The 26,369-nt window shown below is 51.1% G+C and overlaps 2 protein-coding genes across 8 annotated transcripts in view; one reads left to right on the forward strand and one right to left on the reverse strand.

Annotated features, from left to right (window-relative positions):
- Positions 1-1,997: 1,997 nt before the first annotated feature.
- LOC100343258 (large ribosomal subunit protein eL39) lies at positions 1,998-15,178 on the reverse strand. 5 transcript variants are annotated; one of them, XM_051835014.2, is made up of 2 exons: positions 15,090-15,178; positions 1,998-2,413 (listed from the first exon to the last, which is right to left on the reverse strand). In XM_051835014.2, exons 1-2 carry the CDS (start codon positions 15,158-15,160, stop codon positions 2,209-2,211), a joined length of 276 nt encoding a protein of 91 aa, XP_051690974.1. In that variant the 5' UTR covers positions 15,161-15,178; the 3' UTR covers positions 1,998-2,208. The 5 variants fall into 5 exon arrangements, with proteins under 5 accessions (XP_051690974.1, XP_017193253.1, XP_017193252.1 ...); XM_017337764.3 differs by lacking the exon at positions 15,090-15,178 and adding an exon at positions 10,875-11,053; XM_017337763.3 differs by lacking the exon at positions 15,090-15,178 and adding an exon at positions 10,887-11,044.
- ZNF629 (zinc finger protein 629) overlaps positions 10,590-26,369 on the forward strand; it is a 32,070-nt gene continuing 16,290 nt past the window's right edge. For 2 of the 3 annotated variants that reach the window (XR_011384725.1, XM_051834973.2), the window contains exons 1-2: positions 15,772-15,972; positions 26,226-26,319. Coding sequence is in view for 2 of the 3 variants with exons in the window: in XM_051834973.2 (XP_051690933.2) it covers positions 26,250-26,319 (70 nt within the window). In the remaining variant the exon portion in view is untranslated. Of the gene's footprint in view, positions 10,690-15,771; positions 15,973-26,225; positions 26,320-26,369 lie in introns of those variants that run through there. The other variant, XM_051834974.2, reaches the window with a different exon arrangement.

Here is a 26,369-nt window from a genome sequence, read left to right on the forward strand (position 1 = left end):
CAAATAAATAAATCTTTAAAAAGTTGTATTGTGATTACTGTGAGCAGACTTTAGAACTGGTAGGAGCAATAAAACAATAGCAACAGGGGCCGGTGCCGTGGCTCACTTGGTTAATCCTCCGCCTGCAGTGCCGGCATCCCATATGGGCACATGGTTCTAGTCCTGGTTGCTCCTCTTCCAGTCCAGCTCTCTGCTGTGGCCCGAGGGCAGTGGAGGATGGCCCAAGTGCTTGGACCCCTGCACCCGCGTTGGAGACCAGGAGGAAGCACCTGTCTCCTGGCTTCGGATCGGCGCAGCGCACCAGCCGTAGCGGCCATTTGGGGGGTGAATCATTGGAAGGAAGTCCTTTCTCTCTGTCTTTTTCTCTCTCATTGTCTAACTCTGCCTGTCAAAAAAAAGAAGAAGAAAAGAAACGTAATAAAGCGTACATATTAAAAAGGGCCGGGCACTGTAGCTAGTGGATAAAGCTGCTGCCTGCAGTGCCAGCATCCCATATGGGTGCAAGTTCAAGTTTCAGCTGCTCTACTTCTGACCCAGCTCCCTACTAATGTGCCTGGGAAAGCAGTAGAAGATGGTGCAAGTCCTTGGGCCCCTGCACCCATGTAGGATCAGCCTACGTGACTTCGAATCAGCCCAGCTCCAGCCGTTGTGGCCATTTGGGGAGTGAACCAGCAGATGGAAGATCTCTCTCCCTCTCTCTCTGCCTCTGCATCTCTGTAACTCTGTCTTTCAAGTAAATAAATAAATCTTAAAAAAAAAAAAAAAAAGTAGGCCGGCGCCGTGGCTCAATAGGCTAATCCTCCACCTTGCGGCGCCGGCACACCGGGTTCTAGTCCCGGTCGGGGCGCCGGATTCTGTCCCGGTTGCCCCTCTTCCAGGCCAGCTCTCTGCTATGGCCAGGGAGTGCAGTGGAGGATGGCCCAGGTGCTTGGGCCCTGCACCCCATGGGAGACCAGGAAAAAGCACCTGGATCCTGGCTCCTGCCATCGGATCAGCGCGGTGCGCCGGCTGCAGCGGCGGCCATTGGAGAGTGAACCAACGGCAAAAGGAAGACCTTTCTCTCTGTCTCTCTCTCACTGTCCACTCTGTCTGTCAAAAAAAAAAAAAAGAAAAAAAAAGAAAAAAAAAAGCAAACAGTGGTAAATCTTCATGACTTTGGAACTGGCAATTGAGCTCTAGATACAACAAAGCATGAAAAAAATGGATAAACTGAACTCAGTGTAGGTGTTTCCTTTCTAAACTCTGCTGTAGTTGATTTTTATTTTGCTTTGAAATGTATTCATTCCAAAATATTTTCTAGTTTTTGTTGAAATTTCTGCTTTGACCCACTGGTTGTATAAGAGTATGTTGCTTAGGGGCTGGCATTGTGGCATCCCATATGGGTGATGGTTTGTGTCCCGGCTGATCCAGCTCCCTCCTAGCGCACCTGGGAAAGCAGCTGAGAATGGCCCAAGTGTGTAGGCCCCTCCACCCAACTGGGAGACCTGGAAGAAACTTCTGGTTCTGGCCTGGCCCAACTCCAGCTGTTGCAGCCATCTGTGGAGTAAGCCAGTGGATGGATGAACTCTCTTTTCCTCTCTCTAACTCCGCCTTTCAAATAAATAAATTTTTTTAAAGAATGTATTGCTGGCCGGTGCCGTGGCTCAATAGCTAATCCTCCGCCTACGGCGCCAGCACACTGGGTTCTAGTCCTGGTTGGAGCGCCAGATTCTGTCCCAGTTGCCCCTCTTCCAGGCCAGCTCTCTGCTGTGGCCCAGGAGTGCAGTGGAGGATGGCCCAGGTCCTTGGGCCCTGCACCCTCATGGGAGACCAGGAAGAAGCACCTGGCTCCTGGCTTCGGATCAGCACGGTGTGCCGGCTGCAGCGGCCATTGGAGTGTGAACAAAGGAAAAGGAAGACCTCTCTCTCTGTCTCTCTCTCTCTCACTGTCCACTCTGCCTGTGTTAAAAAAAAAAAAAATGTGTTGCTGCTTAAGTACCAAATGTTTGAATATTCAATTTTCTAAAAATTCCTTGATTTTATTTTGCAGTCAAAACAAAAGTTTCACATATTTATTACAGAACTAACATTCTTCTACAGACTCTAGAAACAAAAGGGAAAACCTTTTTCCCAGTAAAACGTGTCCAGCTGTCCAGAAAGTGGTGGTACTTTCTTCAGCTTGATGTGGTAAGATGACAGTGACCTTGGTGCCGTCACAGGTGCAGTTCCTCAGAGACCCAGCTTGGTTCTCCGCCAATGTCTTCTCTTGGAGTTGTACCGGATTTTGTTGCCCGTCTTCATCCAAATCCACTGGGGAATGGGCCGGTTCTGCTTTTGTTTCTTGGCCAGGAATCGCTTGATCCGGAAAGTCTTGTGAGAAGACATGGCGAGCGCTGGAGTCCACTCCGCACACCACGACAGCGGGGAGGAAAGACTGTTAATGAGAAGAGACTGTCAACGCTTGTAAATCCCATTCCAGAACCGAGTTACATGGATTTAGTCTTCTTGAGTTTTTGAGTCTCACAAATGGTCTCTCTTGGAGAATATTCCATAAGCACTTGATAAAAATGTGCATTGTACTGTTTTGCAGAGTGCTCCATGGACTGTTGTTAGGTCTGGAGTTCTAGCGTTAAGTTTTCTACTTCCTTGTTACTCTTTCTGGTGCTATTACTGACATTGGGGATTTGAAGTCTCCAGCTGCAATTGCCTATTTGTCCCTTGAGTTCTGTCAGAAAAACTGCCTACCAAAAAATTCTGTATCTGAAAATATCCTTCAAGATCAAAGAAATTAACAGTTACCCAGCGGGCCAGCCTTGTGGCCCAGAGGGTTAAGCCACAGCCTGGGACTCCAGCATCCCCTACCAGAGCGCCGGTTCACTGCTGCTCCACTTCTGATCCAGCTCTCTGCTGTGGCCTGGGAAAGCAGCAGAAGATGGCCCAGGTGCATGGGCCCCTGCCAGCCATGGGGTGGTTGGACCTGGTTGAAGCTCCTGGCTCTGACCTGGCTCAGCCCTGGCTGTTGTGGCCATTGTGAGTGAACCACAGATGGAAGATCTCTGTCTCTCCTTCTTTCTCTACCTTTACCTCTATTTCCAAATGAATACATTTTTTAAACAAATTAATGCCAATAATGTAAATTTTATAGATGAATTTAAAAGCCAGTAATATTGTGCTTTTGGTATACAACTTCTGATTTTCCTATATGATTTAAAAGTCAAATGCATTAAAAATGGCAAATCTCTATTAATGGGAATATGATATGAAGTTCTATTCTGTTGACAATAACAATACGAAGGTGCTAGGGGCCTGGCGCCGTGGCTCACTTGGTTAATCCTCCGCCTGCAGCGCCGGCATCCCATATGGGCGCCGGGTTTTAGTCCCGGTTGCTCCTCTTCCAGTCCAGCTCTCTGCTGTGGCCCAGGAGGGCAGTGGAGGATGGCCGGGGTGCTTGGGCTCCTGCACCCACATAGGAGACCAGGGAGAAGCACCTGGCTCCTGGCTTCGGATCAGTGCAGCGCCGGCCGTGGCGGCCATTTGGGGAGTGAACCAATGGAAGGAAGACCTTTCTCTCTGTCTCTAACTCTACCTGTCAAATAAAAAATAAATAAATAAAAAAAAATACGAAGGTGCTGGAAAGAGTGGTAAGAGAGTAGTATTTGTATAGTAGTGAAACTAAGATGGCATTTTAAAATAAATTCTTTCTAAAATTTTTATATATTTATTTGTATTTATTTGAAAGGCAGAGTGACAGAGAAAGGGGGAGAGAGAGAGAGAGAGAGAGGGAGGGAGGGAGAGTTAGTTCTTCCATTCACTGTTTCACTCTCCAAATGGCCACAATGGTGGGGCTGGGCCAGGCTGCAGCCAGGAGCCAGAAACTTCTTTGGGGTCTCCCATGTGGGTGACGGGGGCCCAAGCACTTGGGCCATCTTCAGCTGCTTTCATAGGCTGTTAGCAGGGAGCTGGATCAGAAGTGGAGCAGCCGGGACTTGAACTGGGGCCCATACGGGATGCCGGTGCTGCATCAGGTCTCCCGCCTGGTAGCAGGAACCCAAGTGCCTGGGCCATCTGCTGTCTCCCAGGCACATCAGCAGGAAGCTGAATCAGAAACTGAGGCAGGATTTGATTGCAGGCATTCTGATAGAGGATGTGGGCATCCCAAATGGTCGTTTGACCCACTATGCCACAACGCCTTGTCTTACATGTTTTTGTTCCTCAATTATCTCATTACTAATTCTCTCTCTCTTTTATTTAGTTGATTTTTGTGTGTGTATGAGTGTGTGGTGTACCCTTTTGGGTCCCTTTGTGTGCATTTTTTGGTTATTTTCTAATGGCCAACTTGAGGTTACAATTCCCATCTTAAAATTAGAAGAATCTGGGGCCAGCACCATGGCGTAGTGGGTAAAGCCGCTTCCTACAGTGCCGGCATCCCACACAGGTTCTGGTTTGTATCCCGGCTGCTCCACTTCCGATCCAGCTCTCCACTATGGCCTGGGAAAGCAGTAGAAGATGGCCCAAGTCCTTGGTCCCCTGCACTTGTGTGGGAGACCCAGAAGAAGCTCCTGGCTCCTGGCTTTAGATCGGCTCAGCTCCGGCCGTTGCGGCCAACTGGGGAGTGAACCAGTGTGTGGAAGACCTCTCTCTCTCTCTGCCTCGCCTTCTCTCTCTGTGTAACTCTGACTTTCAAATAAATAAATAAATCTTTAAAAAAAAAAAAAGAAGAAGAATCTGGGGGTGGGTACTGTGGCACAGCAGTTAAGCTGCTGCTTGGGATGCCCACATCCTTTGAGAATGACCATGTACAGGTCCCTCCTCACCTTTCAATCCAGCTTCCTGCTAACGTGCACCCTGGGAGGCAGCAGGTGATGCTTCAAGTATTTAGGTTCCTCCCACCCACACGGGAGACCGGGATAGATAGAGCTCCTGGCTTCCCGCCTTACGCCTGGGCCAGTGCTAGCTGCTGTGAGCTTTTGGAGAGTGAATCAGTAGAGAGAAGGTAACAGCTGGATCTCCATCTGATTCTCCCACATGAGTGACAAGGCCCCCAGCACTTGGGCCATCTTCTTCTTTATTTTAGGGATTAAAATTTGTTTTTATTTACAGGAACATTTTAACATTAAAATTGCTTATATTTTTGGGCTTCTGTGTGATATTTCAATACATACATATGTTGTGTAATATCCAGTCAGGGTAAATATATCTACTCAAACACTTACCATTTCTTTGTGGTGACAGTTACTAAATTCCTATCTTGTAGTTTTTCCTGAATAAAGGGATGCTTGATTTGATGCTAAGAAACCTACTTATTAATATTTATTGTTTTAAAATGAGTATTTCCTTTTCTATAATATTTCTTTTAATAGTGGGTTTTAATCTGATTGGAACATATCCGAGGGTATTTTTCCCCAGAAACCTTTTATTTAAGATACATAAATTTCATGCATTTCATAAATACAAATTTAGAAACAATGATTCTTCCCACCCTATCTGCCCTCCCACCCTTCTTCCTACTCCCTCTCCTATTCCTATTCTTATTTTTTACTAAGATCTTTTTTTTTTTTAAGATTTATTTATTTGTTTGAAAGGCAGAGTCACAGAGGCAGAGGCAAAGACAGAAAGAGGTCTTCCATCTGCTGGTTCACTCCCCAAATGGCCGCAAAGGCTGGAATGGTTGCAATGGCCGAAGCCAGGAGCCAGGAGGTTCTTCCTTGTCTCCCACGCAGGTGCAGGGGCCCAAGCAATTGGTCCATCTTCTACTGCTTTCCCAGGCCAGAGAAATGGATCGGAAGTGGAGCAACCGGGACTTGAACCTGCGCCCACATGGGATTCTGGCACTGCAGGTGGTTTTACCGCTATGCCACAGAGCCAGCCCCACTAAGATCTATTTTCAATTAACTTTATACACATAAGATTAACTCTATACTAACAGCTCAACAAATAGTGTAAAAAAAACTTCCTCAACAGTTGGGACAAGGGTTGTTCAATCTCACTTCTGCAGATTACCTATTAGGGGCTCTGTTAGTTATCACAGGTCAGGGAGAACATACAGTGTTTGTCCTTTGGGGACTGGCTTATGTCACTAAGTATGTTTTCCAATTGCATCCACTTTGTTGAAAATGACAGGAATTATTTGAGAGGTAGAGCTACAGACAGTGAGAGGGAAAGACAGAGAGAAAGGTCTTCCATCTGCTGGTTCACTCCCCAAATGGCCGCAATGGCCAGAGCTGAGCCAATCCAAAGCCAGGAGCCAGGAGCTTCCTCTGGGTCTCCTACACGGGTGCAGGGGCCCAAGCACTTGAGCCATCCTCTACTGCCTTCCCAGGCCATAGCAGAGAGCTGGATCAGAAGAGCAACATCCAGGACTAGAATTGGCACCCATATGGGATGCTGACACTGCAGGCAGAAAATTAACCCACTGCATCATAGCGCCAGCTCCAGGAATTCTGTTTTTAACCCCTGTGTAGTATTCCATGGTGTACATAACCAATAATTTCTTTATCCAGTCTTCAGTTGACAGACACTTGGGCCATCTTCTGCTGCCTTCCCAGGCATATTAGCAGGGAGCTAGATTGGGAGTGGAGCAGCCAGGATTTGAACCAGGACTCTATGCGATGTCAGCATCACAGGCTGTGGCTTAACCTGCTACACTACAACGCTGGCCTCAAACATGAACTTTACATTTAAACAGGTAACAAGAGACAAAGGCATCACATTTTGATAAAAGGTTCAATACAACAAGAATAATTATATAACAAATTATACAGGTACCTAGAAAACAGGTTGTGAAATATATGAAATATTAACAGAATTGGGGCTGGCATTGTGGTACAATGAGTGAAGCAGTGGCATGCGATGCTGGCATCCTATATCAAGAATGCCAGTTTGAGTCGTGGTTGCTCTGCTTCTGATCCAGCTCCCTGCTAATGTGCCTGAGAAAACAGCAGAAGATGGCCCAAGTACATGGGTCCCTGCCACCCTCATGGGAGACCATGGATGGAGTTCTGGGATCCTGGCTTCTACCTGGCCCAGCCCCGTCATTGTGGCCATTTGGGGAGTGAACCAGCAGATGGAAGATCTCTCTCTCTCTCTGAGTCTCACCTTGTCTCTCTGCCTTTTAAATAAATACATAAATACATAAATAAGTATATTTTAAGTACTAACAGAATTAAAGGGATGAATACAGTTCTATAATAATAGTTGGAGACTTCAATAATAAATACAAGGCAGAACTAGCACTCTCTATGAAGCCAGTATGACCAATGCCAAAGGCTCCAAGAAAACAAAATTACAGATCAATATCTCTTATGACTACACACACAAAAGTTCCCAACAAAAACACTATCAAAACACTATCAAACCAAATTCAGCAGCATATTAAAAGGATTGTACATCATACCCAAGTGTGATTTATTCCCAGAATGCAAGGATAGCTCAAAGTGAGAAATCAAATAACTAATTAAACAATGGACTGGGTTAATATTTATAATTTATACATATATAATATATAATTTATGTATAATACATAATTCATGTATAATTTTAATTTATGTATAATACATATTCTATCAATTATATAACTATAATAGAATTAACACTAATGGAGTGGCTGGCGCTGTGACATAGCATGTAAAGCCACCACCTGCAGTGCCTGCATCCCATATGGATGCCAGTTCAAGTCCCAGCTGCTTCACTTGCGATCCAGCTCTTGGCTATGGCCTGGGAAAGCAGTAGAAGACAGATGGCTCAAGTCCTTGGGCCCCTGCATCTGAGTGGGAGACCTGGAAGAAGCTCCTGACTCCTGGTTCCTGGTTTCAGATCGGCCCAGCTCTAGCCACTGTGGCCATTTGGGGAGTGAACTAGTGGATGGAAGACCTCTCTCTCTGTCTCTCTCTCTCTCTCTCCCTCCCTCTCTATAACTCTGCCTTTCAAATAAATCTAAAAAAAAAAACACTAATGGAATGAAAAAAAACCAACATGATCATCTCAATCAATGCTGAAAGAACATTTAACGACAACATTCAACACTCTTTTATGACAAAAACATTCAGCACACAAATATAAGGGGCCTTCCACAACATGCTAAAGTACATAATGAAAACCCATGGCCGACATGGTACTCAAAGGTGAAAGGCCGATGCTTTCCTCTAAGATCAGAAACAAGGCAAGGAACCTACTTTTGTCACTTCTCTGTCTTGGTGTACTTAGCCTTTTTTTTTTTATTGACTCTAATTTTAATTTTATTCATTGACTCTAATTTTAAAGGAGTTTTGCAGAGACAAGTAAGTGATGGCAAACCACATTATTTAACCAGAAATCTTTTGCTAATACTAGTGACATCATTTCTACACAACTGTATGACTGTAGCTAAAGTACAAAATCATGATTAAAAGAATAAAGTCTGGGGCCGGCACTATGGCACAGCGGGTTAACGCCCTGGCCTAAAGCTCTGGCATCCCATATGGGCGCCGGGTCGAGACCCGGCTGCTCCACTTCCGATTCAGCTCTCTGCTGTGGCCTGAGAAATCAGTAGAAGATGGCCCAAGTTCTTGGGCCCCTGTACCCACGTGGGAGACCCAGAAGAAGCTCCTGGCTCCTGGCTTCGGATCGGCACAGCTCCGATCGTTGGCGGCCAATTGGGGAGTGAACCAGCGGATGGAAGACCCCCCCTCCCCCATGTAACTCTGACTTTCGAATAAATAAATAAATCCTAAAAAAAAAAAAAAAAAAAAGTCTACGGGATGGGAGTTTGGCTCAGCAGTTAGGACATCACCCGTATCACCCACATCCATTTTGGAGGGCCTGGGCATAAGTCCCAGCACCATTTCCAACTCCAGCTTCCTGCTGATGGCTGCTCTGAGACTCAGCCCAAGTAGTTGAGTCCCTGTCATCTCCACAGGGGACCCGGATGGAGATCCAGTATCTTGCTTCAGCCAGCCCCATTCCTGGGTATTTCAAGGCATTTGGGGAGTGAACCAGGGCGTGGAAGATCTCTGTGTGTGTGTGTGTCTGTGTCTGTGTCTGTGTGTGTCTGTCTGTCTGCTTCTGTCTCTTTCAAATAAATACAAAAATGTAACTGTCAAACAAGAGAATAAAAGTCTAGTGTCTGCACAGGATCGCTTCCTCTGGCTCCTCACTTGACGGCTGATTTCCAACTCAGGGAAAGCAGCTGTTACACAAAGCAAGCTCTTTGCTGGACAGCAGAGCCCCTTCCCCGCCCCCTCTTCACCCTCAGGTTTCACTGTAAACAGCCACTCTCCCCACTCCTACCTAAATCAACACTTGGGAGATGGGGCCAGTGCTGAGGTATAGTGGGTTAAGCCGCTGCCTGCAGTGCCGGCATCCCATATGGGTACCAGTTCGAGTCCCAGCTGCTCTACTTTTGATCCAGCTCTCTGCTATGGCCTGGGAAAGCAGCAGAAGATGGCCCACGTGCCTGGGCCCCTGCACCTGAGTGGGAGACCCGGAAGAAGCTCCTGGCTCCTGGCTTCGGATCGGCACAGCTCCAGCTGTTGCAGCCAATTGGGGAGTGAACCAGCGGATGGAAGACCTCTCTCTCTCTCTCTCTCTGCCTCTCCTCTCTCTGTGTAACTCTGACTTTCAAATAAATAATCTTAAAAAAAAAAAAAAAAGACTTGAGAGAGTAAAGACTCCCCTAGGGCTTCTGACACAGCTCCCCCACACTTGACTAAGTTACCTGTTCAGGTGCCCTGGTCACAGCCAGGTTCTCTGAGGGAAACACTCCACTTGTAAATATAGCAAATATTGATTTTCCTGAGCCCGCAAGACCTGCTCCATCCTCACCCTTTTCTCCTTCAACTGATGTCAAACCCCCCACCACAACCACCTACCACCACCACCACCAAGTTCAGCAGCTCAGGCCAAAAACCTTAGAGCAATTCCTAATTCCCTTTAAAAAAAAAAAAAAAAAAAACTCATTTCCGATTCTCAATCTTTTGTAAAACCTATCCAGGATCTGACCATCGCCACCACCAAGACCCTGGGCAAAGCAGGTGCGCACTGGGACAGGCTCCTTCCTTCCTTCCTTCCTTCCTTCCTTCCTTCCTTCCTTCCTTCCTTCCTTCCTTCCTTCCTTCTTTTCTTTCTCTTTTCTTTCTCTCTTTCTTTCCTCTTTCTCTTTCTCTCCTCTTTCTCTCCCTCTCTTTCTCTCCTCTTTCTCTTTCTCTCCTCTTTCTCTCTCTCTCTCTCCTCTTTCTTTCCCTCTTTCTCTTTCTCTCCTCTTTCTCTCTTTCTCTCCCTCTCTTTCTCTCCTCTTTCTCTCTTTCTTTTTTTTTTCCGAGAACCTTCCTGAGACTCTCGTGGCCCCCCTGCACTGGTTCCCAACACGGCAGCCAGGGTGATTATTCCAAAACCAAAGTCAGTGATTTCACGCCTCTGCTCAAAATCCCGCCATGCCCCCCCACCCCAAGGATCTGCACTCTCTGCTCCCCACTTTCTAACCCTCTCCTCGCTCCCCTGCCCCAGCCGTCCCGCCGCCCTCAGTTCTCCCAGCGAGATCTCTCTTTCTCTCTGGCGTCCACTCCATGAGGTCCACTGCGCTCCCTTCTCGGGCTCTGCCCCGTCCGAGAAGGCAGGCACCTCTGTTCTGAGCGGCGCCTGCCTCGCGCTCAGGCGCTCAATGGCCGTTAACCGTAAACCTTAAACCCCCGGACTCCTCGCCACCGCTAAAAACACCGCGACGAACAGCACCCGGAGGTGAGCCCCGAGCGAGCGAGCTCAGACGCCCACACCCGCTACTCGGGACTGAAAAATCGAATTTTCCTTCCACCTCAGCTTTTAGAAAGTGCGCGTCCCAAGCTCACCCCATCCAACCTGGGCAAAGCCCCATGCAGCCGACCAATCAAAATCTCGCTCTTTTTTTTTTTTTTTTTTTTTTTTACCCCTTCAGAGACCTTTGCTTTCCGACGCCGGTGCCAAGAAGCGCGGGTAGCGGCCAATCGAGCCGCCGGGCGGTTAGCTGGGGCGGTTGCCTAGGTCACCCACAGCTTCCGCCGCCAAGAGGGAAAAAGGGGGCGGGGCGGGGCGGCGGACGTCCCGCCCCTAGCGCGCTGCGGGGCCTGGGATTGGCTCGCCGCCGTGTGGTCACGCCCCCTTCCCTGAGCCCGGGCTGCCGGCGCGGCCCCGAGGACGACCTGGAGGTGGCGGTTGGCGCCTGCCGGGCGCCGCCCCCGCGTGAGGCGCGGAGCCCCGTGGCCCGCACACCTGGGTTCCGCCCGGGATAAGTCGCCGGGGGCTCGGCTCCCGGAGGGGTGCCTCTCCCCCCGGGGACCCTTCCAGCCGCATTTTTCCTGGTGGTTCATTCAGGCTGCCGTGCGAGCCCGAAGATCGGGTTCTAGATCCAGAAAATTCTGGGAAACCTCAGCGTGGGCCGGCTTCGCATCTAAGACGCTTGTTTAAAAAGGGGTTATCTCCGAGGAGTTTGCGCCTTCTGACGGGCCCTGGTCTTCGTGGGAGTCCCTGGGCTTGGGGATCCTCCATGTGTCCATGAATGCACGTTGGAAAGCCGAGCCCTGGCCCTGGCTATGGCGCTCACCTGCTGCGTGGCCTTGGGCAAATCACATCCTGTTTCTGACCTTCTTTCCTCACCTTTTTGTGAAGAGATTTGACTGAGTGGCCCCAAAAAGGCCTTTCTGGGGCCGGTACCATAAGCCGCTGCCTGCAGTGGCTGGCATCCCGTATGGGCACCAGTTCAAGTCCCGGCTGCTCCACTTCCAATCCAGCTCTCTCCTATGGCCTGGGAAAGCAGAAGATGAACCCAAGTGCTTGGGCCCCTGCACCTGTGTGGGAGACCTGGAAGACTCCAGCCATTGAGGCCATTTGGGGAGTGAACCAGCAGATGGAAGATCTCTCTGTAACTATCAAATAAATCTTTTTTAAAATTAAAAAAAAAAAAACCTTCTAGTTCTTTGCTACTAAAGAGCTTTGATAACATATGCAAATATTCCTTGCAAACGTTTGAGATTGTTCTGCGAATTATAAGCAATTCACATTGCTGTCTTAGCCACCTGCATTTCCAGAATTCCTAGAGAAGGAAGGCAAGGTCTACACTGGCGCCTAAAAGTGAAATACAGGCTGCACCACCTGGAACCGAGGCGCCGAGGCTGGGGCCGCATCCACTGTGTTAACTCCTCCCCTCACAGGGGAGGCGGCTTGGGGGCCGCTAAGTGGCAGCTCAAGGACAACCTCAGGTTTTCTGACCGCATGATCAACGCCTTCCCCAGCGTTAGCCACTAGAAAGCATAAATAGGCAAAAGCAGGAAGAATTACCCGCGGAAGCGAGCAGTTGTCATGGCACCACGTCTGCTTCCGCTCACTGGAACCTGCACCCTGCCTGCACTGGGGTGAACGACGGAGCACCCATAGAGCAATAGGAACTGAAACAGCAGCAGCGGGCATTCGGCGTCGTGGTTAAGACATTCTTAGGCCGGCGCCGCGGCTCACTTGGCTAATCCTCCGCCTGCGGCGCCGGTACCCCAGGTTCTAGTCCCGGTTGGGGCGCCGGATTCTGTCCCAGTTGCTCTGCTTCCAGTCCAGCTCTCTACTGTGGCCTGGGAGTGCAGTGGAGGATGGCCCAAGTGCTTGGGTCCCTGCACCCATATGGGAGACCAGGAGGAAGCACCTGGCTCCTGGCTTTGGATCCGCGCAGCGCTGGCCGTAGTGGCCATTAGAGGAGTGAACCAATGGAAGGAAGACCTTTCTCTCTGTCTCTCTCACTGTCTATAACTCTACCTGTCAAAAAAAAAAAAAAAAAAAAAAAAGACATTCTTCTTAGTGCCTAGGTCTGAGTCCCAGCTGGGCTCCAGATGTGCCCTTCCACACTCTGGGAGGTAGCAGGTCGTTGCTCAACTAGTTAGGTCCCTGTCACACACACAGGAACCCCAGGTTAAGTTCCAGGCACCCCACTTGGGTTTGGCTTAGCCCCAGCTGTTGCAGGCATTCTGAGGAGTAAGAAAGCAGATGGGATCTCTCTCTCTCCCTCCCTCCCTTGCCTTTCAAACATAATTTTTTTTTTTTTTTTGACAGGCAGAGTGGACAGTGAGAGAGAGAGAGACAGTGAGAAAGGTCTTCCTTTTGCCATTGGTTCACCCTCCAATGGCCGCCGCGGCCAGCGCGCTGTGGCCGGCGCACCGCGCTGATCTGAAGGCAGGAGCCAGGTACTTATCCTGGTCTCCCATGGGGTGCAGGGCCCAAGCACTTGGGCCATCTTCCACTGCACTCCCTGCCCACAGCAGAGAGCTGTCCTGGAAGAGGGGCAACCAGGACAGAATCCGGTGCCCCGACCGGGACTAGAACCTGGTGTGCCGGCGCCGCAAGGTGGAGGATTAGCCTATTGAGCCACGGCACCGGCCAAACATAAATATTTAAATAAAGATAATGAAGCAAGTTATTTCCCTCTTCTGGTTTTACTTATTGTTCACTGCTGCTTTCCAGAAGAGCTGCTTAACTTCGTTTAAAAAATATTTATTTATTTATTTGAAAGAGTTACACACAGAGAGAGAAGGAGAGGTAGAGAGAGAGAAAGGTCTTCCATATGCTGGTTCACTCACCAAATGGCTGCAACAGCCAGAGCTGCGCCAATCTGAAGCCAGGAGCCAGGAGCTTCTTCCAGGTCTCCCACGTGGGTGCAGGGGCCCAAGGACTTGGACCATCCTCTACTGCTTTCCCAGGCCATAGCAGAGAGCTGAATCAGAAGTGGAGCAGCCAGGACTCCAACCGGTGCCCATATGGGATGCCGGCACTGCAGGTGGTGGCTTTACCCGCTACACCGCAGCGCCGGCCCCCAGCTGCTTAACTTCTAATGTTCCAAGCCCACTTTTGCAGCCTTCAGTGGTCATCTAACCACCTTCCAAAAACAGAAGGGGAAAGAAAAGAAAAGAAAAAAAGCCGTTAAGCCCAAAACAACACGTGTCATTTATCCGCAACATCCAGACTAGATCTACAAAGGCAGAAATTACATCAGTGGTTACCTAGGGCTGGGAGTGGTGAAATTGAGAGAAAAGGAGAAATGGCAGCTAATAGAAGTTTATTTGTGGGTGATGAGAATGTTCTAAGATTCATTCTGGTGGTGGGTTGTACAACCCTGTGAATGTACTAAAAATCATTGAACTGTACACATTATAAGTGGATGAAGTGTAGGATACGCAAATCATGCCATAACTTGCTTTTAAGTTTCCATTTGGCCCAGAACCCACAACCTGAACCTGAGTAAGTGGACAGCTGAGTTCTGGGGCCTGCCCACATCCCTCGTTAACCCCAAATGTCTTAGTCTTTTTAGGGATGTATTTATTTGTTTATTTTTGAAAGGGTTACACAGAGACAGAAACAGAGAGAGGTCTTCCGTCTGCTGGCTCATCCCCCAGATGGCCACAATGGTCAGTGCTGGGCTGATGAAGCCAGGAGCTTCATCCGAATCTCCCACGTGGGTGGCTGGGACCCACACACTTGGGCCATCTTCCGCTGATGTTCCCAGGCCATTAACGGGGCACTGGAGCGGAAGTGGAACAGCAGGAACACAAACCAGCATCCATACAGGATGCCAGTGTCACGGGCCGCAGCTTCTACCCGCTACTCCACAATGCTGGCCCCAGCCAGGGATTTTTTTTAAAGATTTATTTTATTTTACTTTATTTATTTATTTATTTATTTATTTATTTATTTTTTGACAGGCAGAGTGGACAGTGAGAGAGAGAGACAAAGAGAAAGGTCTTCCTTTGCCGTTGGTTCACCCTCCAATGGCCACCGCGGCCGGCACGCTGCGGCCGGCGCACCGCGCTGATCTGATGGCAGGAGCCAGGTGCTTCTCCTGGTCTCCCATGGGGTGCAGGGCCCAAGCACTTGGGCCATCCTCCACTGCACTCCCGGGCCACAGCAGAGAGCTGGCCTGGAAGAGGGGCAACCGGGACAGAATCCGGCACCCCTGACCGGGACTAGAACCCGGTGTGCCGGCGCCGCAGGCAGAGGATTAGCCTAGTGAGCCACGGTGCCGGCCTATTTTATTTTTAAATATTTATTTATTTATTTGAAAGTCAGAGTCACACAGAGAGAGGAGAGGAGAGGCAGAGCGAGAGAGATCTTTCATCCCATGGTTCACTCACCAATTGGCTGCAATGGCTGGAGCTGGGCTGATCTGAAGCCAGGAGCCAGGAGTTTCTTCCGGGTCTCCCATGTGGGTGCAGGGGCCCAAGGACTTGGGCCATTTTCCACTGCTTTCTTAGGCCATAGCAGAGAGCAGGATCAGAAGTGGAGCAACTGGGAGCCGGCGCCGCGGCGGCCATTGGAGGGTGAACCAACGGCAAAGTAAGACCTTTCTCTTTGTCTCTCTCTCTCACTGTCCACTCTGCCTGTCAAAAAATAAAATAAAATAAAATAAAATAAAATAAATAAATAAATAAATAAAAAGAAGTGGAGCAACTGGGACTTGAATTGGTGTCTATATGGGATGCCAGGACTGCAGGTGGTGGCTTTACCTACTAAGCCACGGTGCTGGTGCCCCGCCTCCACACCCCCAGATGTTTTAAAGGGGCATAAGCCAGGGACCCTAGACTCAGCCCAGATGGATTTGACCTCCTAACTTCGCCCATTTCTCTGTGGCCTTGGGCAACTTACTCAGACACCAAACCTCAGTCTTCTCAGCTGCAGCACAGGGACACTCACAGTACTGACCCCAGCGCAGCGGAGAGCCCGGGCAAACAGTACTCGGCAGGTGCGCGGCTCAGACAGCGCCCTGCACATGTAACTGTTGTTGTTATTCTAGAGTTTGGAATTCAGAATTGGAATCAGGCCAAGGCGTTTGCACACAAGGGCGCGTGGCTACAGCGGTGTCCTAGACGAAGCTTGGGCTGCCTCCTGGGCAGAGTTTCTAAGCCAGGCTGTGAAGCGCTTCCCCCAGCACTCAACAAAGCTGGCACTGCCGGTGCCCTGGGGGCTGTGTCTCTATCCCTCGAGGCCACTGAGGCTTCAGGGAGCTGCTGCTTTCTGGTGAGCAGGCAGACTGAAAACTCGTGTTGCTCGTGTTGTGGGGGCGGGGGGCACTTCTTTCCAGCACCTGTTCCCCCTGAGGTTACTGAAGCACCGTGTAACTTGCTAGGGCAGGGCACAGATGCCCCACGCAGGCCTCCGGGCTGGACCAGGAGATAGTGTGCGTGGGGACGGGTTGGTCCTAAGCCCGGGGCCCAGGGCCTGGCCTGCAGAGCGCTGATGGCAGGGAGGAGGGGAAGGATCAGTGGGTTGCATGGGGGTTTTCCAGGAAGGCTTTGCCGGGTGGAGCAGGCCCTGAATCTTGCTGAGTGGAGCTTCCTCACGGGGGTTGGGGGTGGGGGGTACATGGTGAGAAGGTGTGGCCCTCGGTTTCACCTAGAAAACTGTGGGGGGGGTGTACCGGTGGGGTCTGGATGGAAGACTCAAGTTTGTGTGAGGTCCTTGGGAGAACAATAAGTGCTGTAGGAGGCCCAGCGCAGACTCTAGTTTCCTTTTTTTCTTTCTTTCTTTCTTTTTTTTTTTTGTTAGATTTATTTTATGTATTTGAAAGATAGAGTTACAGAGAGAGGTAGAGACAGAGAGAGGTCTTCCATCTGCCAGTTCACTCCCCAGATGGCCACAATGGCTGGAGCTGCGCCAATCCGAAGCCAGGAGCCAGGATCTACTTCCTGGTCTTCCATGTGGGTGCAGGGGCCCAAGGACCTGGGCCATCTTCTACTGCTATCCCAGGTCACAGCAGAGAGCTGGATCGGAAGTAGAGCAGCTGGGACTCAAACCGGTGCCCAAATGGGATGCCGGCGCCTCAGGCCAAGGCGTTAACCTGCTGCGCCACAGCGCCACAGCGCCGGTCCCCTCTGGTTTTATTTCTACACACCGCTGTCGTGATCTCCCTTGATAGAGAGCCAGCTCCCCAAACCTTACTCCTCCACAGCGTAAACAATGTCAGTGCAGAAGAAACGCTGGTTCTCAGACTCTCAGACAGGGAGGCAGCTGGGAGTGGTGGGGATTATGGTGAACTAGGGGACATACACTAAACGGGACAGCCAGGTCTCAGCTCACACAAGGGGCTGCTGTAAGAACACAGGCCTGAGGCTGGTGCTGTGGCGTGGTGGGTGAAGCGTGAGCTGGCATCCTGTGTGGGCATGGCTTTGAGTGCCGGCTGCTCCACTTCCGATCCAGCCCCCTGCTGGTGCACCTGAGAAATCAGCAGAGGAGCCAGGAGCTTCTTCCTGGTCTCCCATGTGGGTGCAGGGGCCCAGAGGCCATCTTCTACTGCTTTCCCAGGCCACAGCAGAGAGCTGGATCGGAAGTGGAGCAGCCGGGACTAGAACAGCGCCCATATGAGATGCTGGCGCTGCAGGCAGAGGCTTAGCCCACTATGTCACAGCGCCGGCCCGAGAATGAGGTGGCTCGTTGTCCCTGGTTTCCTCCTGACCCAGCCCTGGCTGTGGTGGCCATTTGAGGCATGAACCAACAGATGGAAGATCTGTCTCTCCCGCTCTCTGTCACTCTGCCTTTCAAATAAATCAATCTTTCAAACAACAGCACATTTGCTCGTTACACCTGCCAGTCTGTGACGTCTTCTTAGGGAACGAGAGAGGTCAGGTCTGAAGGATAGGCCGGGGGGGGGGGGGGCGTTGTGGCTCAGTCTGCAGCACCAGCATCCCGTGTGGACACTGGTTCGAGTCCCGGCTGTTCCACTTGCAATCCAGCTTCCTGGTATGATTATGTCTTGGAAAGCAGCGGAGGATGGCTCAAGTGAGTGGGCCCCTGCCGCCTGTGGGAGACCAAGATGGAATTCAGCCCCTGGCTTCCTCCTGCCCCAGCTCTGGCTGTTTGGGGAGTGAACCAGTGGATGGACAACCTCTCTCTGTCTCTCTCTCTTCCTCCCCCTCTCTCTGTAACTCTGCCTTTCAAATAAATAAATCATTCTAAAAAAGGAAGGAAGGACGGAAGGAAGAGTTCCCAACCTGACCCCGCAGGACCCATCTCCGTGGCGACCTTGGGCGGAGACCACGCTTTCACAGGAGACTTCATCACCAGGCAGTTGGGACTGAGAGGCTGAGAGGCTGGAGGGAGAACTGAGCCGTTCCCTCCCTGGGGTCTCTGGAAGGTTCGAGGCCCCAGGAAGGGGATGCACAGGCCGAGACACCTCCCTCTCTCTGCAGCTCAGCGGGCCGGCGCCGCCTCTTGGGAACCCCCGGGTCACTTTGTCCCCAGGTGCTGCCACTCGCTCTGAGCCGGCGAGTCGCTGGAGCCAGTCCTCTATGGGTCCCTCTGTGGGATGGCTCTAGGTGCCTGCGGCCCTGGCGACTCAGTGGGAATAACCCCTTCTGCTCCAGCCCGCAGCCCGATCTCGGAGGACTGCCTCCCCTTCCTGCCTGCGCAGGGCCGCGTTGTCCTTAGGGTTCACTCGGGGCCGTTCAGTTGAGTCCAGGGCCTCCTGCGATGGGACAGGCCCAACTGACTGGTCCCGGATCCCCATGGGCCAAGGTGCTTGACATCCCAGATCAGTGACCTAACCTCTCTGAGCCTCTTTCTTTTTTCTTTTCTTTCTTTTTTTTTAAGGCAGAGTGACAAAGAGAGAGACCTTCCATCCACTGGTTCAGGCAGTGCCAGGAGCTGGGAACTGCACCCCGGTCTCCTGGGTGGGTGGCAGGGGCTTGAGTACCCCGACCTTCTTCTTCTGCCTGGCAGGTACATTATTATTATTTTAAAAGATTTTTTGTTCATTTGAAAGGCAGAGTTACAGAGAAGTAGAGAGAGAGGGAGGGAGGGAGAGAGAGAGAGAGAGAGAGAGAGAGAGAGAGGTCTTCCATCCACTGGTTCACTCCCCATATGGACGCAATGGCTGCAGCCAGGAGCTTCTTCCAGGTCTCCCACGTGGGTGTAGGGGCCCAAGCACTTGGACCATCTTCTACTGCTTTCCCAGGCCACAGCAGAGAGCTGGATCGGAGGAGGAGCAGCCAGGACTCGAACCTGTGCTCCTTTACAAGGGCTTGGCTGGGCCACAATGGAGGCCTCCGGGCCTGTGCTTTCTCTCTGTAAGATAAGGGTGTGGACCTTGCAAAGGTTTGCTGTGCAGACTCCGCAGAAGCGTGTAGAAGCGGGCTGACCCCTAGAGGGTGGATACACAGTAGAGATTATTTTTATGTTTACTACCACAGAAGGAGCGCTGGTGGAAGGCCAGTTCTGTGACGTGAGAGTGAGGATATGACACGTGTGCCAGCAGAGCTGCTGTTTCCTGAGGTTCCTCGCTTCCTCCCCGGGCTCTGTGAGTTCAGGCCAGGTCTGGGGTTAACAACCACGTGGCAGAGCCTGCTCGGAACCCACGGCCCCCTGATGCCAGGGCGCATCCTTCTCCTGTGTACAGGAATCTCTGGTTGGGGAAATTCTCCCTGAGAATCCCAAGCTAAAGCATCGGCCCGTGCAGGCACAGACGGGGGTGTCTGGTGAGGTTGGAACGCAGGAGCCTCTGGAAAATCAGCTAATTCCCTTCCAGGATAAAAAGCCCTGGTGTGTGGTGCTGCCCCAGAATGGGTGCTAAACCTTGCTCAAAGAAACGGCTCTTGGGGCCGGCGCTGTGGTGCAGTGGGTTAAGCTGTTGCCTGCAGTGCCGGCATCCCATATGGGCACCAGTTGGAGTCCCGGCTGCTCCTCTTCTGATCCAGCTCTCTGCTGTGGCCTGGGAAAGCAATGGAAGTTGGCCCAAGTCCTTGGGCCTCTGTTTCCGCGTGGGAGACCCAGAAGAAGCTCCTGGCGCTGGCACACCAGGTTCTAGTCCTGGTCGGGGCGCCGGATTCTGTCCCGGTTGCCCCTCTTCCAGGCCAGCTCTCTGCTGTGGCCCGGGAGTGCAGTGGAGGATGGCCCAAGTGCTTGGGCCCTGCACCCCATGGGAGAGCAGGAAAAGCACCTGGCTCCTGCCATCGGATCAGCGCGGTGCGCCGGCCGCGGCAGCCATTGGAGGGTGAACCAATGGCAAAGGAAGACCTTTCTCTCTGTCTCTCTCTCTCACTGTCCACTCTGCCTGTCTAAATAAATAAATAAATAAATAAATAAATAAATAAATAGCAGAGCGCTCTCTTGTGTTGGTTAACTCTTCAAACACCCACAAAGCCAAGACTGGGCCAGACCAAAGGTGTCCCACGTGGGTGGCAGGGACCCAACCACTTGAGCCATCACCTGCTGCCTCCCAGGGTGCACACGAGCAGGAAACTGGAATCAGGACCCAAAAGCAAGCTCTCTGATAAGGGTGCAGGCGTCTTTTTTTTTTTTTTTTTTTTTAAACAGAGATCTTCCATCTGCTAGTTCACTTCCCAAATGCGTACAATAGCTGGTGGTACTGTGCCAGGCTGAAGCCAGGAGCCTGGAACTCAATCTGAGCCTCCCAGGTGGGTGGCAGGGACCCAAGTCCTTGTGCCAACACCGGCTGCTTCCCCGGGATGCACAATAGCAGGAAGCAGGAATCCGAAGCAGAGCCGGGACTGGAACCCAAGCATTCCAGTACAGGGTTTGAGCATCCCGCGTGATGTCTAACTCCTGTGCTAAAACGTAGAAGTCTACTCTGTGAGGTTTTGAGAGCGCCTGTCTCTCCATGCAGCATATAATCAAATTCTATCGGATCACCTCCTAGGTTAGAAATGGTGTTCTAGGGGGCCGGTGCTGTGGCGTAGTGGGTAAAGCCGCCACCTGCAGTGCAGGCATCCCATATGGGCACTGGCTCAAGTCCTGGCTGCTCCTCTTCCAATCCAACTCTCTGCTGTGGCCTGGGAAAGCAATAGAAGATGGCCCAGGTGCTTGGGCCCCTGCACCCACGTGGGAGACCCAGAAGAAGCTCCTGGCTCCTGGCTTCCAATTGGCGCAGCTCTGGCTGTTGCGGCTAACTGGGGAGTGAACCAGTGGGTGGAAGACCTCTCTCTCTCTCTCTCTCTCCCTCTTCCTCTCTCCCTCTCTCCCTCTGTTTCTCTGCCTCTCCTCTCTCTGTGTAACTCTTTCAAATAAATAAATAAATCTTCAAAAAATAATAAAAAAGGAATTGTGTTCCATGGTTGTCTTTCATTTACATTATGAAGTTTATTTTTTTAATCCTTTTTTTTAAGATTTATTTATTTATTTATTTATTTATTTATTTTGACAGGCAGAGTGGACAGTGAGAGAGAGAGACAGAGAGAAAGGTCTTCCTTTGCCGTTGGTTCACCCTCCAATGGCCGCCGCGGCCGGCGCACCGCGCTGATCTGATGGCAGGACCCAGGAGCCAGGTGCTTTTCCTGGTCTCCCATGGGGTGCAGGGCCCAAGCACTTGGGCCATCCTCCACCGCACTCCCTGGCCACAGCAGAGAGCTGGCCTGGAAGAGGGGCAACCGGGACAGAATCTGGCGCCCCGACCGGGACTAGAACCCGGTGTGCTGGCGCCGCTAGGCGGAGGATTAGCCTAGTGAGCCGCGGCGCCGGCCTGAAGTTTATTTTTAAGAAGCAGAAATTGATACCTTACGTGGGAGGCGCGACATTTGAAGGAATCTTCCTGCTGCTTTGAATTAACTTACGTCCCCTGCTCTGACTCGGACACGTGAAATGAGAGGAATTGGCAGTGAGCGCTCCCAAAGCATCTGACCCCAAGAGATGCAAAACCCTGGAGATTGGATCTGTGAAGCCTCGCTTTTCTAACTCAGGGAAAATTAGCCGTGCTACAAACCCAAGCCAGGAAGCGTCAAGCTTGATGTTTAACCCAATCGGAAAGCTGAAGCAGACGGCCCAGCAGATGCTGTGCAGCCAAGATGGTTACAGAGCAGGGACGGAGCGGGGCCTGGAGCCGGCACCACTGCATCAAAGCTCCCGGCAGGTGGCCGAGGGCAAGCGCCTACTCTGTCCTTGAACTTCACTTTTCTCTGCACAAAATGAGGACAGCAAGAGCCGTCCACCAGAGTGATGGCAAAAAAACGAAGATAACTCACGTCCAAGGCTTGGCTGAGGAGATGTTTGTTAACACAGAAAACAGACAGTCAAATCCAAGCCCTGAGGGGTTACAGGCCCTGCACTTGAGGGGAAAAAAAGGAAGGAGGAATATCACAGGGGCTGGGGCTCCAGGAGCTGAAAGCTAGCCCCGCTTGGCTGCTCCCATAAAAGATAGGCTCACTCCAAACCTAGTGGGCGGATCTCTCGGGTAGAAGAGTGAACAACAGGAACAAGCATTTAGTGCAGTGGTTAAAACACTGCGTGGGCCTCCTGCATCCCACACAGGAGTGCCAGGTTCGAGTCCCAGGCACTCTGCTTCCAATCCAGCTTCCTGCTAATGCGCACCCTGGGAGGCAGCAGGTGACAGGTGACGGCTCAAGTACTTGGGTCCCTGCCACCCACAAGGGAGGCCTGGACTGAGTTCCAGTTTCCTGGTTTCAGTCTGGCCCTGGCTGTTATTGGGGAGTGAACAAGTAGTTTAAATATTCTCTTTCCCCTCCCCCTTTCAAATAAATTTTTTAAAAAAATTATTTATTTATTTGAAAATTAAAGTTACACAAGAAGAGAGTGACAAACACACACACACACACACACACACAGAGCAGATCTTCCATTTGCTGGTTCATTCCCCAATGGCAGCAATGGCCCAGGTTGGGGCAGGCCAAAGCCAGGAGCCAGGAGCTTCTTCCAGGCCCTAACATGGGTGGCAGGGGCCCAAGTACTTGGATCATCTTCCATTGCTTTTCCCAGGACATTAGCAGAGAGCTGCATCAGAGGTGGAACAGCCGGGTCTTGAACTGACATCCATGTGGGAAGCCAGTGTCTTAGGCGGAGGCTTTACCCACTCAGCCACAATGCTGGCTCCAGAGAACAAATACTTTTTAAAAAAATTATGGGGCTAGCATTGTGGCATAGTGGGTATAAGCCGCCACCTGCAATGCTGGCATCTCCTCTGGGCGCTAGTTCGAGTTCCGGCTGCTCCACTTCCCATCCAGCTCCCTGCTAATGCACCTGGGAAAGCAGGTCAAGAACTTGAGGGTGAAGTTGAGGACGTGGCCCTCTGCATGACAAAATATCACCTTCCTGAGGCCCGCAGGAGACCTCCCCAGGTGCACATGAGTCGTGGAACCAACAGTTGCTTGAGTTTCCAGAAAGCTCTGCAAGTCAGTACCTCTCACTCCACCCCCACACTATTAAAAAAAAAACATGAGAGTCAGAGACAGGCAGACAGAGCCCCCATTCGCTGGCTCACTCCCCACATGCCCACAGCAGCCAGGGCCGGGCCAGGCTGAAGCCAGGAGCCAGGACTCTACCCAGGTCTCCCACGAGGATGGCAGGGACTGACCCTTGAGCTACTATCTCCCCGAGTCTGCATTAGCAGGAAGCTGGAGCCAGGAAGTAAACCCAGGCACTCCAACATCTGCAGGCATCTTTTTTCCTTTTTTAAAAAATTTATTTTATGTATTTGAAAGGCAGAGTGAGAGAGAGAGAGAGAGAGAGAGAGAGAGATCTTCCAACTGCTGGGTCACTCCCCAAAATGGCTGCAAACGCCGGGGCTGGGCCAGGCTGAAGCCAGGAGCCAGGAGCGTCATCCGGGTCTCCCACACGGGTTCAGGGGCCCAAGTACTTAAGCCATCGTCTGCTGCTTTCCCAGGCACATTAGTAGGGAGCTGGATTGGTGGCTTAACTGGTTGTGTCACAATGCCAGTCCCTGTAACTCATATTTAGCAATTATTTTTTTTCTCTCTTTTTTTATTTTTTTATTTTTTGACAGGCAGAGTGGACAGTGAGAGAGAGAGACAGAGAGAAAGGTCTTCCTTTTGCCATTGGTTCACCCTCCAATGGCCGCAGCGGCCAGCGCGCTGCGGCCGGCGCACCGCGCTGATCCGATGGCAGGAGCCAGGAGCCAGGTGCTTTTCCTGGTCTCCCATGGGGTGCAGGGCCCAAGCACCTGGGCCATCCTCCACTGCACTCCCGGGCCATAGCAGAGAGCTGGCCTGGAAGACGGGCAACCGGGACAGAATCCGGCGCCCCGACCGGGACTAGAACCCGGTGTGCCGGCGCCGCTAGGCATAGGATTAGCCTAGTGAGCCGCGGCGCCGGCCCATATTTAGCAATTATTTAAAAATAAAATAAAAAATTTGTTTATTTGAAAGGCAGAGTTACAGAGTGGGAGAGAGAGAGAGAAAGAGAGAGAGAGAGAGAGGTCTTCCATCCGCTGGTTCACTCCCCAGATGGCCACAATGGCTGGTGCTGCTCCTTTCTGAAGCCAGGAGCCAGGAGCTTCTTCTGGGTCTCCCTCACGGGTGCAGGGGCCCAAGGACTTGGGCCATCCTCTACTGCTTTCCCAGGCCATAGCAGAGAGCTGGATGGGAAGTGGAGCAGCCGGGACTCGAACCTGTGCCCATGTGGGATGCCGGCGTCCCTAGGCCACAATGCCAGTCCCTATTTTTAGGGTTGTAAATGATCCTATGGACTGCACTCCCACTGCTACTCTTGTGCCAACGGCCGGCAGCCAGCAGCTGTGCGCCGTGCTGGGTGCCAGGCACCTGCTGTACAGCGCGTTGCTCCGTGAATGCCTCGCCTCCTCCCTGAAACCAAGCAAAGGCACAAACACACACCAGCGCAGAATTCCCTCTTCTTTTTGATGGTACGCTCTTAAAGGTGGCTTCTTAGTTTCTCGCAGCCTTAGCTATTAGAGAAGGACTGTATGTCTCTGGCTTCATAGTTCTTAAAAACCTGTGTTTGAAAGTAAACCAACCTACGGAGCAAAGCGTTAATCTCTTAGGAGATAGAAAGCATTAGTCTAGGGCAGGCGCTGTGGCGTAGCAGGTAAAGCTGCCGCCTGCAGTGCCGGCATCCCATACGGACACTGGTTCAAGTCCCGACTGCTCCACTTCTGATCCAGCTCCATACTAATGTGCCTGAGAAAGTAGCAGAAGACGGCTTAAGAACTTGGGCCTCTGAACCCACGTGGGAGATCCAGATGGAGTTCCAATGGCCAGAACTGTGCCGAGCTAAAGCCAGAAGCTAGGATCATCCAATCGGTCTCCTACATGGGTGCAGGGGATCAAGCACTTGGGCCATCTTCTGCTACTTTCCCAGGAGCATTAGCAGGGAGCAGAAGCGGAAGTGGAACATCTGGGACACAAACCAGTGCCCATAGGAGATGCCTGCGTTGCAGGTGGTGACTTAATCAGTTATGCCATAGTGTTGGCCCCCAAATGTTTAAGCTTTGATGAATTTGTTTACTTGGTGCTGGCGTAGTGATGTAACAGGTAAGGCCGCCCTCTGTGGCGCTGGCATCCCATTTGGGTATAAGTTCGAGTCCTGGCTGTTCCACTTCCAATCCAGCTCCCTGATAATACACCTAGGAAAGCAATGACAGATGGCCCAAGTCCTTGGTCCCTACACCCCTGTGGAAGACCAGAAGAAGCTCCTGGCTTTGGATCAGTTCAGGTCTGGCCAGTATGGCCATTTGGGGAGTGAACCAGCAGATGGAAGACCCCTCTCTCTCTCTCTCTCTCTTTCTCTCTCTCTCTCTCTTCCTCCTCCTCCTCCTTCTCTCTCTGTGTAACTCTGACTTTCAAGTAAATAAATAAATCTTTTAAAAAAGAAATTGTTCATTTAATTTCTTTATCTTGTTTCTGGTGCATTTGTATCATATTTAAGACTGCCAAATCCAAGGTCCAAAGATTTGCCCTTGTGTTTTCTTCTAGAGGTTTTATAGTTTTGGGTCTTAAATTTAGGTCTTTGTGGCCGGCGCCGAGGCTCACTAGGCTAATCCTCTGCCTTGCGGCACCAGCACACCAGGTTCTAGTCCCGGTCGGGGCGCCGGATTCTGTCCCGGCTGCCCCTCTTCCAGGCCAGCTCTCTGCTGTGGCCTGGGAGTGCAGTGGAGGATGGCCCAAGTGCTTGGGCCCTGCACCCCATGGCCCTGACTCCTGCCATCGGATCAGCGTGGTGCGCCGGCTGCAGCACGCCGGCCGAGGCGGCCATTGGAGGGTGAACCAACGGCAAAGGAAGACCTTTCTCTCTGTCTCTCTGTCTCTCTCTCTCACTGTCCACTCTGCCTGTCAAAAAAAAAATTTAGGTCTTTTTTCCGTTTAGAGTTAATTCTGCATTACATTTCTTTTTACAATTATGTAAAATTATATCTTAATCTATCAATCTATCAATCAATTAATATCAATCTATCAATCTATCAATCCATCAATTAATATGTAAATACATATATATAAATTTCTTGTTATAACAAGCAGCTTTCTATGTATCGTAATGATATTGAGTTTTCCTCTCAGGTATGTTTCTGCCCATTAAGAAAAATGAGTCGAATCGGAGACAAAGATCTCACAGATAACAGCACGGGAAGTACTGCATCGCAGGGCAGGCAAGGTGAGGAGAACTTGGGGATCCTGGACTCAGCCCGGGGTTTCTAGGAGACC

Source organism: Oryctolagus cuniculus, chromosome 19 (assembly GCF_964237555.1).
Source record: "Oryctolagus cuniculus chromosome 19, mOryCun1.1, whole genome shotgun sequence".
NCBI classification, from domain to species: domain Eukaryota; kingdom Metazoa; phylum Chordata; class Mammalia; order Lagomorpha; family Leporidae; genus Oryctolagus; species Oryctolagus cuniculus.